General features: G+C 37.1%; 1 protein-coding gene across 1 annotated transcript in view; it reads left to right on the top strand.

Annotated features, from left to right (window-relative positions):
- The window catches only part of KCNH5 (potassium voltage-gated channel subfamily H member 5), a 336,334-nt gene that overhangs the window by 35,064 nt on the left and 284,246 nt on the right, over nt 1-17,024 (top strand). The window contains exons 3-4 of the mRNA XM_047739277.1: nt 9,117-9,223; nt 13,989-14,117. Coding sequence (XP_047595233.1) covers nt 9,117-9,223; nt 13,989-14,117 — 236 coding nt within the window. The remainder of the gene's footprint in view (nt 1-9,116; nt 9,224-13,988; nt 14,118-17,024) is intronic.

Raw genomic sequence — 17,024 nt, 5'->3', positions numbered from 1 at the left:
CCGAAGGCAGAGGCTTTAACCCACTGAGCCACCCAGGTGCCCCTTTTTTTAAAAGAAATTAAAAAAAAATTTATTTATGGGGGAGAGCACAGGCGCACACATGCAAGTTGGGGAGAGGAGCAGAGGGAGGGAGAGAATCCACCAGCAGATTCCCCACTGAGCTGAAGCGTGTTGTGGCTTGATCCCAGGACCCTGAGATCATGACCTGAACCAAGAATCTGCTGTTCAATTGACTGAGCCACCCAGGTGCCCCTGAAATGATACTATTAACGTAAATAATTATTACTTGATTGCACAAAACACCCAGTGTGTTTTGCTGATCTGAAAACTGCAACCAGCTTATGCCTTCAAAGAACAATGAAGACTAGTATCTGATACATAAGCAGATGATAGTTGAACCTTATCAGGTTCGTTCTTTCTTTTTCTTTCTTTCTTTCTTTCTTTCATTTTTTAAAGATTTTATTTATTTATTTGAAAGAGAGAGACAGAGAGAGAGAGAGTAGCAGAGGGAGAGAGAGAGAAGCAGACTCTCCACTGAATATCCTTCCTTACTCAGTGATGCTGGGTTAGATCCCAGGACTCAGGGATCATGACCTGAGCTGAAGGCAGACGATTAACAACTGAGCCACCCAGGCGCCCCAGAACCTTATTAGGTTTTCTTATAGGCATAATTTATTCTAATGCACTCCCCTTTTCAGCCTTCTTGTCCCTTTAAAAAATTAAACTCTACCCATTTTGTTTACTGCACCATTTTTTAAGAAGAATAAAGTCCTAGAAATAGTCAAAATGTCCAGTAGTAGGTTTGCTAAAAAATATTATGGCGAAGCCTAATTTTCTAAATCATATGTTGGAAGAATAAGACACTGGAAGAAGCTAACATATTTTTTAAGCAAAAAAAAAAAAAAAAAAAAAAAAATCACCCAAGCAAACAAAAAAAATATTTCACAGAGCACTATCTACATTCTGATTCTGATGTTTTTACATATGGATTTTTTCTAGTTCCTGTATAAATCTATAAAAACCTTTGAATATCACACACAAGGAAAAGAAAAGGAAAGAAAAATTTATACACATACAGAAATACATTGTTAAAGCTAAGAGTTATTATAATGTTTGGAATCGCTGCAGTTCTAGTTGGAGATAACTAGTTTGACACTGAGGATAGCCTTGCAAATAATTCAGACTTTTACTGATTTTTTTTTTTAAAGATTTTATTTACTTACCTGATAGAGACACAGAGAGAGAGGGAACACAAGCAGGGGGAGTGGGAGAGGGAGAAGCAGGCTCCTTGCTGAGCAGGGAGCCGGATGTGGGCCTTGATCCCAGGACCTGGGATCATGACCTGAGCTGAAGGCAGATGCTTAACGACTGAGCCACCCAGGCACCCGAATTTTACTGATTTTAATAATGAGAAGTTTTAAGCAAACAACAGAATAAGGAACTACAAATCTGTGAGCATCAGGCTGTGAAGAAACAATATGACATTTTATATATGGAAAAAATAAATCATCTTTTTATACAACTTGCATTAGATGGGTCAGAGTAGTGACTGATAAAAATTAATATTCTACTTTTAAAATACTCAAATATGAGTTGTTTGGGAAAATGAAAAAAATTAATTTGGGATTTCACAAATCTTAAGAGGCTAATATTTAGTTCTTCCATTTCCTTGTTCCTCCTTTGCCCTTCCCTGTTGGTCTCCCATTAGACCAGGTGCATGAAATGAAACTAAACATACTCCTTGGTTTGTCCCACTAACATTATGACCCTTCTGGGCAAAGTCTCCATTTTATTTTATTTCTTGCCTTTTATTTCTTTTCCCCTTCAGTCCATTCCCCTTCCTTTTCCATAGTTATTCCTTATAATGTGTTTATTGTGTGTCTTTCTGCTTCATCTTCCATTGATTAAATAGGTGTATTTTTGAAATGATGTTACATTGTGTTTTTAAAATCTACATATTTCATAGCATGCAGTAAGATTGATAGTTTCTTACTGTTTTCACTCAACATTATTACGTTTTTGAACTGTTTTTTCATTGCCATATAATACTTATTTCATTATGTCTCATGTTGTGGAGTGCTCCTGTTGTCTTCCCAGCCCTCTATTTTATTATCCATTCTAGTAGCTGTGAACTCCAACTTCTGACACTTTGCTGCATTCAACAAATAGCCTTATGCACATCTTCTTGTGGCCCCCTATGAAAAATCATCTGTCCCTGTAGCCAGAAATAGGATTGCTGGATAGTAGAATATAGGCAGAATGTGTAGATTAACTGCTCCCAAATTTCTGTCCAGAGTACCTTTCTGTTTCCACTCTCAGCAGCTACGAGGGAGTGTGACTAGTTTCTTACATCCTTGTACTCCATAATAGTACACAATAGTATATACTTAACATTTTTTTAAAATTTATTTATTTGAGAGAGGGAGGGTGCTGGGTGAGCAGCAGAAGGGGAGGGACAAGCATCCTCCATGCTGAGCATGGGCCTGACTTGGGGGCTCCATCCTGGAACCCTCAGATCATGACCTGAGCTGAAATCAAGAGTAGGGTGCTTAACCAACTGAGCCACCCAGGTGACCTTATATTTCTATTTTTAAAAATGTGATGTGTGGTACCATCTCATTTTTGTTTTGGCTGAAAATTGAAAAACAGTCTAGACACTTCAGGATTGGTAGGAATTTCAAATCTAGCCCATTTTACTGTCAAGTAATTGTGTTTCCAAGGCTTTGGACTGTTTTGTTATTTATTGAAGGACACAAAATATATTACATATTTAAAAGAGGTTGTAGGTTTTGGGGGAGGGTATTTAAAAGCTTCTGATCTTATCTCAAGACGTGGAGACATGCTATCATAGGTTAGGTAGAAACCACTTGAGTATTTTACCTTTGAATGACCTGAGATTTTTAAGAGCCCCTTTAATTTTTTGTTTGCTTTTGTTTGTTTGTTTTTAGAAGGGTGAGAAGAGTAATAATACAGGTAGAGAGGATTGGAGTATATAGGTGCTTTCAAATACATTTTTCCCCTCCTCTGGGAGGCTCATTAATAATCCTTTATCCAAGCCATCAATGACACAATGAAGCAATTACGAGGCACTTTACTGGATGTCTTTCATAAGTAGTTTTATTAATACAGGGTCATCTCAGCCAGTGGGAACACATTACACATGATGGATGTCAGTCACTCCGGTTCCTTTTGGCTGAGGGCTCTGCCTCACACAGTGGCACCGAGGGAAAGTGTTGAGAGCAGAGGTGCCTCAGTGATGTTACATTCCAAAGGTTAGAGATGTCCAATGCTCTCCCTAGTTTCTGTTAATTACATGCCATGGATCTACCATTTATGACTCTATCTAAATCCTTATAAGCTTGTATAAATTAATGGGCTGTAAAACCTTCTGGTTACGATTCAATGTATAAAGTAATGCCTTGTTTTATTCCAAAATTACCTCTTACAGATTTTGAAAGCTGTGTTGTTTGTAAATTTTCCTTCTTAGTCCACCTCTCCCAGGCTTTTTACTTTTTGACCCTTTGGCTCTATACAATTGAGCCCCTTCTCCCATTAGCTTTTTTTTTTCATTGTGTTGTGTTAGTTAGGTAGTGTTCCATGATTCATTGTTTGCGTGTAACACCCAGTGCTCCATGCTATCCGTGCCCTCCTCATCACCAGGCTCATCCATCCCCCCTACCCCCCCCTTCTAATTTTATTCTTGTGGCTGACTGAGCGAGAGACCACATTTACCAACCGCATTAAGCCAATCTGTGTGGTTTCTGTGATGAAGCATTTGCTAGCCTGTGAATTACAGCTTATAGACAATATCCTTTTTGTGGTGACTGAATATGGTGTTTGAGTCCAAGAGCTTTGTTGACTATTAGCAGATTAAGATAGATTGGCAGAACTCATGAATAGGTTGTATTTTTTTGTTTGTTTGTTTGTTTGTTTATAAGGTTCCTTTCTCCCTTGGAAATCTGTCAACATTTATAGCTATCCTTGCTGGTAGGTATCATAATGAGGCTTGTTTGTGAGATTTTGTTGGCAGAACAAGGGATCCAAGAATAAGTAAATCCTGCTATAAACCAAGGCCACCTGTCCTTAGAAATTTGCTAGGGTAGAAAATACATGAAAGGTGTACTGCCCAGTGCTTAGGCAAGCTGGATTTAGCATAGGCCAGTCCTATGGTGGTCCCTTATTCCCAGGACCATCAGTTATGTGTTGAGAAAACTGGCCAGAATATTCAGGAGCAGGCCGTGAGTGGATTTATGCCTCAACCTCCTGGGCTCATAAAGAAAGAAGACACACAGGGGCGCCCTGGGTGGCTCAGTTGGTTAAGCACTTGCCTTCAGCTCAGGTCATGATCTCAGGGTCCTGAGATCGAGCCCCATGTTGGGCTTCCTGCTTAGCATGGAGTCTGGTTCTCTCTCTCCCTCTCCCCCTAATCCCACTCATCTGTGCTCTCTCTCTCAAATAAATAAAATCTTAAAAAAAAAAAGATGCCCAAAATGATGTACATATCCCCCCCCCTTTTTTTTTAAAGATTTTATTTATTTGACAGAGAGAGAGATCACAAGTAGAGAGAGAGAGAGGAAGAAGCAGGCTCCCTGACCAGCAGAGAGCCCGATGTGGGACTCGATCCCAGGACGCTGGGATCATGACCTGAGCTGAAGGCAGCCGCTTAACCAACTGAGCCACCCAGGCGTCCCAATGTACATATCTCTTTAAGAAACAGTGACACTGCCCATTAGCAAGCTTGGCACAAACCCTGTTCTAGAATTGTAGAGGAGCTAGAGAGTAGTGGGCTGGAGGGGCTTTCTTCTAACCCCAGCCATAAGAAGCATTCCAGTCATAATTCAGCCATAGTACAGCACATTATAATTTGTGACTTCATGTGCATTATCTTTTTAAAACCCTCACCCTGAGGTATATGAACATTATCATCATTTTATGGATGAGGAAACTGAAGGTCAAAGCAATTATATGTCTTGCCCATGAATTATGCAGTTTGTAAGTGGTCTGGTGGTCTTCTGTTCTATCATGACGACTCAATATTATAGTGGGGATAGATAGCTTCTGAGCGTTTAATTTTATTTTCCTTTCCAATAAGATAACAGTGCAGCTATAGAAGTCATTTATAATTACTCTAAGGAGAGCTTGGCATTCTAAAAGAGCAATTTGAAGTTCTGAAAATTTTTTTATATTCCCATTATGTATTCCTGGAGGGTATACATAAAAAAATGTGCAAAATTATTATATGGGTATATAGTTTCTAAAGCCTGATGGTTACCATTTCTAAATCTTGGTATCCTTCAAATTCCATAAACCATTCAAAGAATGCATTGAGCTTCAGCCATCTGGAGTCAGGCTGCTGGGAACCTTGATAAAGACACTCAACATTTATGTGTAAAATAACTGAGCAAGTAAACAAATGTGTCATTCTCATAAACTGTGTGGAAGCATTGACTTAGTATCGTTTGAACAACTTCAGATGGAAATACTTTCATTGGAAGGATGGTTAATACATTTCAAACATCTTTTATAGTTCATTTTGAAATATTTTTTATTGCTGCATTTTACCACTTCACATATGTGTTCTGTCACATATATTTGGTTTAATAAACTTAAAATGAAAAATATGAGTGAAATATATAAGAAATAAGAGACTAATTTTTAAGGAAGTATTCAGATTGTAATAACCTTTTTTTTTTAAGTGCCTCTATTAGGACAGGTAATTTTACCAGTTAGAGAGCTAAATTAGAGAAGAATATATTATAGAAATTTTAGAGTTGAAAAGAAATTTTATTTGAAAAGTTCTTGTTTTCCTCTTCTCTTTAGAATTTTCACTGAATCAGACTTGTGTTGTATTTTTTATTAGGTGGTATTGTCATATCAATTTCCGATAGTTTTTTAAAATTTAAGTTGTAACTTATTTTTAAATCCTATTAGAGTTAATTTTTCAAGAATTTTTTAAATCTTAATTGCTTATTTTATAGATGCTTTCTTTTTTTAAATGTTTTCCTGTTGGCCAATTGTGGACATTGTGTTTTAGTTTATTGAACCATAGAGCTCTGACATTTACTAACAGGGGTAAAATGGTTTTTCTTTCCTTTCCATTTAAGACTGTAAACATTTAGTTATCCTAACTTTTTTTTTTTCTGATTCTTCATGTTTTCTTTCTACTAACAAGTCTTTAGATTAAAAATAACAGTCATTTTAAGAAAACTGTTTGATTAAAAAGGTCACCTATCTGTAAAAAATACCAACAGTATTAAAATAGTGTCTTATTTTTTGGAGGACAAGGAGGGTGCCTTTAACTGAGTAATTCTAGTTTCAGTGTGATGCCTTCAAGAGATTTTCATGAAATTGTCATGAGCTGGAATTCAGGCTTTGGCAGAAGTAAGGGTTTTTCAGTGCTCTCTTATAGGTAGACCCAGAGGCTTCCTCTATGAGTCTGGCTCTGAGATTATGGAGTTAGAATCTGTCATTTTATTGAGATTCTCTCGCTTATTTTACTGTTATAATGACAATGAAAGTTTTCTTTTTTTTTAGATTTTTATTTATTTGACAGACAGAGATCACAAGTATTCAGAGAGGCAGGCAGAGAGATGGGGGGAGCGGGCTCCCTGGCAAGCGGAGAGCCCAATTCGGGGCTTGATCCCAGGATCCTGAGATCATGACCTGAGCCAAAGGCAGAGGCTTTAACCCGCTGAGCCACCCAGGGGCCCTGAAAGTTTTCTTTTTTAATAAAAGATATAAATACTGTAATTGACAATGCAGATGTGGATTGGGCAGCCTTTGGTAAGCTTTATCTATTTCCTTTTATTTCTTAATTTCTAGAATTCTAGTTGCGTAGTTTGGAGTTATTGTAAGATGGGCCATGACTCTGTAATTTCTGCTTGTGATATGGCATTGCTGTTGAATCCTCTAGTTGTTTTGTTGTTTTTTTTTGGGGGGGGTGCTATTCAACCATGCTTTTCCTGTTGTAAATTTTCTAAATTGATACATTCAGGGGGGATTTCCCATAAGGATAATGAATCTCAACCTTCAGGGGCCCTCCCTTGAGTGGATGTCTTCCAAAGCTCTCTACCTAATTTTTTTTTTAAAAGATTTTATTTATTTATTTGACAGAGAGAGATCACAAGCAGGCAGAGAGAGAGGAGGAAGCAGGCTCCCTGCTGAGCAGAGAGCCCGATGCGGGGCTCGATCCCAGGACCCTGAGATCATGACCTGAGCCAAAGGCAGTGGCTTAACCCACTGAGCCACCCAGGCGTCCTGCCTATTTTTTTTTTTTTTTTATAATTTTATATTATTTTCTTTAAAGAGGGTCCCTAAGATTGTATAAGCTTTAGGCCCTACCTCATTTGGATTAGCCTCTGGTCAATATGTGAACTCATTGAAACTGGAAGAAAACCAGTAACAAAGATAGATTTGAACCTTCAGAAACTTAGTCAAGGTATCTGGCAGATGCTGCGTTTTCTTTTCTGGTGGACAGTTATGCTAACTAGTAGAACTATGTATCTAAAACCAGATGCACAACTGGTAACCATGGAAGCTTCATGAGTGGAGTCTTAGAGGCTTTGACTGAGTTCTGTTTTGTAGATAACAAGACTTTTGTGGAGGTTCTCTTAGAAAAACAGATAATTTCAAACATTGGGAGATTTTGGGGGCATGTAGAATCTCACTCTTTAACCTATATTTTGTATGTTCCCTCACCCATGGCAACAGTGTATATCTTCTTCAACTTCTCACCATTATTTTTCTCCTGCTAGCCATACCTGCACCCGTCTTGAGAAAATACTCGTAACTGATGAGAATGTTGATGTATTATATGTGTAACATGGACTCTTCACATATCCTTGAGTGTGGGAAGATAAAAAAGACCATGCAAGTTGAAACCAATATAATCTTAAAACTCAGTGGAAAGATTTGTGATTATTCTGTGACCTTTACCAGTGTCTGTCAAAACATTAAAAACTCTCTTACTGTTGGTTATAAATGCAAGGAAATGCAAATAATGTTAAAACTCATATTTAGCACACTGTGATTTAGAACTCAAGAAGCATTGAGAATTAAAGCATTTCATCTCTTTGTAAAAAACTATCATGAGTCATTTGAATCATACTGCCTTCTCATAATATAGCATGACATGAAGAGAACTTTTCTTTCCCTCTTAGTAAATGCTCATACTCCTCCATCAGTCTGCATCAACCACAACTATTTTATTCCTGTACTCTCACCATTGTGAACTATCTCCTGTGGTTCTTTTAATGTGAAGTGTTTTTACTGACTTCACTTCCTCTGGGAAAACTTGATCCTCTTTGTCACAATTGCTTTCCCGATTTATGTTGCTAAGTTCACACTCTCTAAGTTCCTCTGGCTTCACATCTAGAGTCTCTCAAGTGTCAACAGTGTCAACATTGCCACAGTCTTGTGTTTCATCTATACCTTCATTTATGTTCAATTTGAATGTCCCTTTGAACATTATCATTTCTCATTTTTTTGCTGGACTTTAATCTTTGATGGCTAATGCCTGCTTTCAATTATCCATTTTTGTAAAATGTCACCTGGGTTTATTGCTGAGAGCCAAGGAGGCAGCATAACTCCATGCTTTGGGTCTGTGCATGAACTGAATAACAGAGGCACTGTGACCAAGACTGAGGGGCTTTGAAAGAAGTGATGTGATTGGTTACTGATGGTGATGTCTGTTTACTAGTTTACTAGTTACTGTTTACTAGTGATTTGTAGGCTCAGGAGCCAACAGCAAAGTTTATACTTTATGTAGTTACTTACAGTCAATATTCTACGATAACTGAAATTTGAACTGTGCTGTTGGGAAACTGGTGTTATTTAACTAAACCATAATTACTGAAAATCATGCCTATAGGAAGTATTTAGGTTGATGATTCTGTGTGTGTGTGTGTGTGTGTGTGTGTGTATTTGAAATAACTTCTAAACCTAGCTCCTAGCAGTCATGATTAAAACATTGTTTTAATAATTTAGTTTGTTTTGTGGGAGCAGCATTTAATTTTGTAACTATATTTGAATACTCAATCAAAAGAGACAACTATGTGATTTTATGTAGCATTTGAAAAGCAACATAGAACTGAAGTGGATTGTTTGTTTTTTCCCAGTTTTATGTATGGAGAATTGACTGACAAGAAGACCATTGAGAAAGTCAGACAAACTTTTGACAACTACGAGTCAAACTGCTTTGAAGTTCTTCTGTACAAGAAAAACAGTGCGTATCTAAATTACCAATAAGAAGTGTCAGCTTGGTAAATGTTATGTTTTGGTCAGTGGCTGTTGAGCCATAGAGCAGAGAGAATATCAAACTTTGTCCTTCTCTTGGCAAAAGCAGGGGGTGCTGATGAAATCAGATAGCAGAACTAATTAATGATTCTACCTATGAAAAGCAACCTTTTGAGGAATGGCAAGAAAATATGATGCATTTTAAATATGAGTTGTGTGTGTGTGTGGTGGCGGCAAAATGTTCTATAGTTAATGATCATGGTAAAGATCCTATAGTTACATTACAGCAACTAAAAATGATAGAGGAATTCATTCATTTCTTGTGGTTAATGGAAAAGGCAATTGGTATCACTGAGTATGTGTGATTCCCTTTCTACATGTTCATGGCTGATGTGTGTTATTGACTTGAGGTCTTTACGAATGTGGCCTTTTCCTAGACTGACTCTTTTGTGTGGAAGGCCAACAGAAGTTTTTCCTACTTTTAGAATAGGCCATTCACCTCTGGTAAATTTGTATTGGTTATAGTGAACTGTTCTCTAGGATGGAATTTGTGAATGATTAATTGTCCATTATATGTCACATAAGATCTCATGATATAGAATGTCTTCTAGAATTTGGAGGAAAAAACCAGCCAAACACAAAACAACTACTGGACTCCACAACAAAGTTTCCTTTCTAATTTGTTTTCTTTGGCTAGTCGGGTCACTGACTTTTGTTTCTTTTCCCCAAGTTGACCTTTTTTTTTTTTTTTTTTTTTTAGTGAACAGTCACTTCACAAGATGGGTCAATTTATTTCATGTTAATGACAAATGACAGCAAAGCAAATTATCATTTTTTAAAGATTTATTTATTTATATGAGAGAGAGCAAGAAAGGGAGAGAGCATGCATGGGAGGGGCAGAGGAGAGGAATATCAAGCAGACTCCCCACTGAGCATGGAGCCCAACGTGGGGCTCAGTCTCATTACCCTGAGATCATGACCTGAGCTGAATCAAGAGTCTGTGACTGTGAGTTGACTCAAGAGTCAACTGACTGTGCCACCCAGGTGTCCCAAAGCCAATTACTATCCTCAGTGGAACTGGATGGTTCCTAAATTCTTCCCCAGTTTGGGAAGCATTTTAGCTTCAACAGGAAGCACTTGCTCCATGTTCAGAGCTGGCTGGATTTTTTTTTTTTTTTTTTACAGCATAATTCATCCTCTCCATCTTAGTCAAACATTTATTCACTATAAAATATTTAGACTTGAACTTAGATTTCTCTTTTTATTAACAGACCATCAAAGAGATAATCATAACCACAGGCATTGCTTTAAAATTAGTGCACGTGGTAATGGGAATGGTGGTCTCTAGTGGTATTACTTATGAAATACCTTATCATTTCATCTTTCATGTTACAATCAAGGCCAAAAGGTATTTCTCTGTAGTCACAGCCAAATGTCTTTTGGCTTGTCACCTAGAGCAGTCCATTCTGAATGATCTGCTCTGGCCTCTACCAGAGAAAAGTCAAGCTTGAGGTGTCCTCTGGGTCTTTCTCACCAGGTACATGGTAGATATATATGGATACATATGGATACATTTGGATAAATTTGTATTAGAGTCATATGTCAAAACCCTATATCCTTTTCATATAGGGTTGTTCTCCTTTGAATGACTTAGATATGTGCTCCAAGTTTAGCAAATAATTTAAGGATATTCCTTATTACTAAAGTCATTTCACTTTGACGCTAGGGAGAATAAACAAATCTTTGCCTGATTTTAAAGCATGAGAACCAAATTCATAGTTTCTGAGTTTCTTTAAAATACCTTTGTTGGGGGGCACTGGGTGGCTCACTTGGTTAAATGACTGCCTTCAGCTCAGGTCATGATCCCGGGGTCCTGGGATCGCATCCCACGTGGGCTCCCTGCTCAGCAAGGAGCCTGCTTCTCTCTTTCCCTCTGCCTGCCACTCCCTCTGCTTGTGTGTGCTCTGTCTTGCTTTCTGTCAAATAAATAAATAAAATCTTAAAAAAAAATACCTTTGTGGAGATTGTTTTCCTTACATCCTTTAAATCATGTTAACAAGAACTTAAATTTTACATTTCCAGAAGTTTCCTTCCAAGGTGGTATTTTGCTTTTTTTAAACGTTTTGAAATTCTCTTATTTGCATTGAGTTTTTTTCATTAATATGAAGGATAGATACCATTTATGTATTTTAGTGGAGTTCTACTACACTTAAACGAGCTTTAAAAAATCTTGTAAATTGTTACCTGAAGGTTCTTGAACATCAACTAAAAAAAGTATGTTCTTGTAACTTTTTAAAAATGTTAGAAAAATTCACATGTCTATAGGTATGTTTTGGGAATTCCTGAATGCTAAGTCTTCCTAACACTTCATTAAGTAATTAGCTTAAACAGCATTTTGCAAATGGAGGGATTGAGATATTTGATTTAACATGTCATCACTGACATTTGTTTGTAGGCTCTATTTTTAAGGTGCATTGCTCTGATTAGCAGGGAACTATTTCTACTGTTGAGAAGGAAGAAGTAGCTCTGGGCTGATGATTTATATGGGTCTTTCTGCCTACACAAAGGCACATCTGTGATAGCCAGGGCCACCCAGTTAGTCAATGGCAAGGCACAGCCCTGAGTTTCCACCTACAACTGGCCTCTCTGCCTAACCCTGTCAGACCTTCTGCTCCCTTGAACTGCCAAACCAGAATGTGGCTACTTTACCAGCCACTCAGCAAATACTCTGCCTACTTGGGAATCTGACCCTGTAAGTCTACTTGAAAAAGATCTGCCTTGACATCTGAAAGCAGTTTTTTAAAAAAGCCCTGACTCTATGCTAAAATTTGAAAAGTTGCTCTTTTCATGGAAGGTGCAAAATGTAACATCCTCTCTTTTCAGATTTTTAACAGACCTTGGAAAATGACTTTTTAATGCCCTTTTCTCTGTTTATGACTGGGCTGCCTCAAGCTCACTGTGTTAGAATAGCTATAGGCCATGTATCTGCTAGCATGTGTGCCTGGTAATTTATAGACCTACGTATATCACTCACAGTTCTTGGGTACACTGTGTAGAAGAACAAAGAATCGTCCTCTCTGGGAGATAGTGTGATAGTTTTATGAGATTGCTGGCTTACCCAGTGATCATTTTGGAAAGGGCCATGTTTTCACAGACCCCAGGGTTGCAAAGGATATGGTTGTCAAACTGAATATTCTATAAACACCTCCTCTTTCTAATTCTCTGATTTCTTGAACCTGGTAGTTAAGCCCTCTCTTCTTGTCTAGGTTCCCCACTGTGGTGACATTACTTTGTGATTTTTTTTTTTTTTGCCAAAGGTATGAAGGTTTTTCTTTTTCTTTTTTTTTTTTTAATGAAGGTTTTTCTAATTTGGTTTTCGTTGCACTGTTAACAGGCTATCAACTCTCATGTAGAAACTATTAATAGTTTCATATTTCATCCCCCAAATCCCAAACCTAACAAAAGCCTTTGTCTTTAAGATAGAAAATTTGGAGAGGCTTTACTGCACTATGGCTTGGAAAGAATATAATGGAAAATGTGTCTTCTTGATTCTGATGGAACATTCCTTTGGTGTTTTATCGTTTAATGGATAATTACTCCTTTGAAGGCATTTCTTGTGTCTTTAAATATTTATTGTTTGAAATAATGCCAAATCCTGGTTTGTCCAAATCCAAAGCCTTAAGTGCTCTGAAACTCCGTTTTCTGGAGTCTGCAGGAGCCATTGTTTAAAGAACATAGTGACAGTGCAGAGGATCATAGGGGAAGGGAGGGAAAACTGAATGGGAGGTCATCAGAGAGGGAGAAAGACCGTGAGAGACTCTTGACTATGGGAAGCAAACTGGGGGTTGCTGGAGGGGAGGTGGGCAAGCAGATGGGGTAATTGGGTAATGGGTATTAAGGAGGACACATGATATGATGAGCACTGGGTGTTATATGCAACTGATGTATTATTAAAAAATGAAGACTATTTGAAGAAAGGCAAAAAAAGAAAAAAAGAACATGGCAACAGAGTCAAGCCTTGTTCTTTGAGTGAAGGAGAAAGGAAGCGGTGGCTCATGAAGACACCTTAGATCTCAAGGGCTATGGGCACATCTTTTTTTTCCCCCCTTTAAGGTTGCCTTAAAAGCTTTGGGTAGAGCTCTGTGTACAGCAGACACCAAGTGTTGCTGACATCTTCTCTCTCTGATGTGGGGGTGCTGTCAAAGGCATAGAACCATCTTAGAACTCTGATGAGAGAGCCTTGAGGTAGGAATAGCATTTCAAAGGCTCCTCCAAGAGGAATGCTTATCAGAGCATCAGGGGTTGCTGTTGAAGTCAATCGGAAACATGCCTCAAAGTGACAGGAAGAGAGCAGCATGTAGGAGGGGTCACACATGATGAAACTACGAAAAGGAAGTTGGAGAGAGCAGCGGAGTTGTAGGGACACAGACCTAAAGGTCACACTGGTGTTACTTAAGTTGTGACCCTGCCCTTGTGCTCCTGCATGGTGAAAATGTCACTCTCAGCTTTACTTTCACATTTTGATATTTTGGGTTGAAATATGTTTATTAATATTTGAGCAACTAGTAATTGATACAAAGTTAAAGGTTTTCTGTTGTTGTTGTTGTTTTTTTAATTATTAAAACAGTTAAAATACTGTTGTTTTGATGCTTGTTCCTGGCATAGTAGTTGGCAGCTAAAGAAAGAGGGGAGGCAGGAGACCAAATCATTGCTGTGGCTATGTCACACTCTCTTGTCCTTTCTGTCTCTTACAGGAACCCCTGTTTGGTTTTATATGCAAATTGCACCAATAAGAAATGAACATGAAAAGGTGGTCTTGTTCTTATGTACTTTTAAGGATATTACGTTGTTCAAACAGCCAATAGAGGATGATTCAACAAAAGGTAATTTGCTTTTTCTTTAACTTAACTTTCCTTTCCTTTTTTCTTTTCTTCTTTCTTTCTTTCTGGAGAGAGTAGGGGAGGGGCAGAGAGAGAGAGAGAGTGAGAAAGAGAGAGAGAATCCTAAGCAGTCTCCATGCCCAGAGTGGAACTGATGTAGGGCTTGATCTCATGACCCTGACATCATGATCTGAGCTAAAATCAAGAGTTGGTTGCCTTAATTGAGCCACCCAGGAGTCCCAACAAAAGGTAATTTTCAGACGAATGGCCACACTTAAGAATTAGGCTGTCTATTAAATATATTATTATTTAAAAATACATATTACTAAGAAAATACATTATTATTTAAAAAAAAGCATAGGTTGAACTGGAAAACAAAATTTTACTGTGTGGTACTTCTTTTGCTTTACATTCATGCCAGTAATTATCCAGAATTAGTTTTATTCAGTCATATCATTTGAATGGAAATAGCATGGCTATCCAAAGTAGACTTAATAGTTAAATTATAATAAGAGACAGTAAGATATGGTATAGGGAAGGAATGTCATAGAGCATTATTAATTCAGAAGTTAATTCAGAGTTTCGACAACTTCTACCAGGATGAGCTTTGGAAACAAAATATAACAACCTGTGAGAGGGTTTGGGTGAAGTTCTTTTAACAGCACAATTGATTAGTTGATTGAATTCTGTTGAGTTGATTAGAGATTGATTAGTTGACTTTTTTCAGATTACTTTTCACCCTTATTCAGCTGTCGTATTTTCTCTTGGGTAGATGCTGTTATAGTATGTGAAGAATAATTTTCTTATCAAGAGAGTGGTTGGCAAAATGCCCCATCCGGAATGCAGTCTTACTGACTTTAATATTCAGGAGGAGAGTTAGAGGAAGCATTAGTCAGTGGCATATGCTTTTATCGCCTTTTCTATTTAACTAACTCATATTTTATTCTCTCCAGTTATGTTTAAATTAAAAACTGGTATCTGATAAATGAGGAACTTCAAATACTTTTAGAAGTTTTTATGACATGTTGTTTTTAATAATCTCAGGAGACTAAAAATGAAATCTTCCTCTTTGCATTTGGCATTGCCTTTTCTTACCTCTTTAAAAAAAACTGGCACAAAAGTTTAATCTTTTCTAACTGAAATCGTAATTGTAGACAAATTTTATAGGCTTATTCCTTACATATGAATTCACGTGTATTATACTTGGTCAGTTTTTGGTCAGTTTTTGATTAGCATCAAGTTGTAAGAGGGAAATTTTATAATGTAGAAACCGTTTAAAGTATAACATGGAACGATTTATTTGTGAATATTTCTGAAAATGTGTACATTAAGTCATCTCCTAGAAGATTGAATATTCACTTTTGGGCTCATTCTACCTGTTCTTCTACCTTTATTCATAGACCCAGTGTCTAGAAGGTTTAGGATGAATTGAAATACTGTTTTAAAAAATAGAATAGTCTTCTAATAGTATTTAGGTTTAATGCTTGTTTTTTTTTAATTTTTATTTTATTTTATTTTATTTTATTTATTTGACAGAGAGAGAGAGATCACAAGTAGGCAGAGAGGCAGACAGAGAGAGGAGGAAGCAGGCTCACCGCTGAGCAGAGAGCCCGATGCGGGGCTCAATCCCAGAACCCTGAGATCATGACCTGAGCCGAAGGCAGAGGCTTAACCCACTGAGCCACCCAGGTGCCCCTAATGCTTGTTTGTTTTAAAATTCAAGGTGCTCCATACAGTAGCAGCAGAATTTGTGTTCTCAAGTTTATATGGAACATTCACTAGATAGATCAAATTCTGGCCATAAAACGCACTTGACCAATATAAAAGAAAAGAAATCTTAAAAGACATTGTAGGTAGACCACAATGGAATTAAACTAGAAATCAGTAACAGAAAGAGAACTTAAGAAATCTCCAAATATTTAGAAATTAACCTATTTCTAAGTAACCCAGGGTTCATAGAAGAAGCCTTAAGATAAATTGGGAAACTATTTTGACTAACTGAAAATGAAAATACAAGTAATCAAATATATGGGATATAACAAAAGTAGTGGTTAGATCAAAATGTATGTAACGTTAAATGCATATATGAGAAAAGAAGAAAGATACAAATTTAAAAACCTAAGCTTCCACCATAGGGAGACAAAGAAGAGCAATTTAAGTGAAAGCAAGCTGAAGACAAGAAATAAGAAACCTTAGAGCAGAAATCAATGAACTAGAAAATAGGAAAACATTAGAGAAAATCATTACAGCTCAAAGCTGGTTCTTTAAAAAGATCATCAAAATTAATAAACCTCTAGCCAGGCTAACCAAGAACAAAGGGAGAAGGCATGGATTAACAATATCAGAAGTTAAAGAAGGACCATCACAACTCATCCCAAGGACATTAAAGCATTATAGAGGAATATTTTGATCAACTCTGTAGCCACTGAATTGATAATTTAGGGGAAATGGACCATTTCTTTGAAAAACAAACTGCCAGAACTCAGGAGAAATAGATAACCTAAATCATCCTATATCTATTAAAAATAATCAATAATTAATAAACTTCCAAAATAAAGAAATATCAGTGGATGTTTTTGTTTTTCATTTTTGGCATATCTACAGTCTTTTCCAAAAAATAGAGGCAGAGAGAACTCTCCTCACTCGTTCTATGAGACCTCATACCAAAATATTCTATGAGACCTCATACCAAAACCAGAAAAAGACATTGCTAGAAAAAAACATTATAGATTAGTATTTTTCATAAATATTCATTTAAAGATACTCAACAAAAGTTGAACCCACATGACAACCAAGTGGGATCTATTCCACACATATAAAGGTAGTTTAACATGAAAAAATTTAAACACTGTAATCTACTGTTTCAACAGGCTAAAAAAAGAAAAGATCATATCATCATATCATTTGACA

Source organism: Lutra lutra, chromosome 7, assembly GCF_902655055.1.
Source record: "Lutra lutra chromosome 7, mLutLut1.2, whole genome shotgun sequence".
Taxonomy (NCBI): Eukaryota; Metazoa; Chordata; class Mammalia; order Carnivora; family Mustelidae; genus Lutra; species Lutra lutra.
The sequence above is the reverse complement of the archived record's forward strand: the minus strand, read 5'-3'. Positions and strand labels throughout refer to the sequence as shown.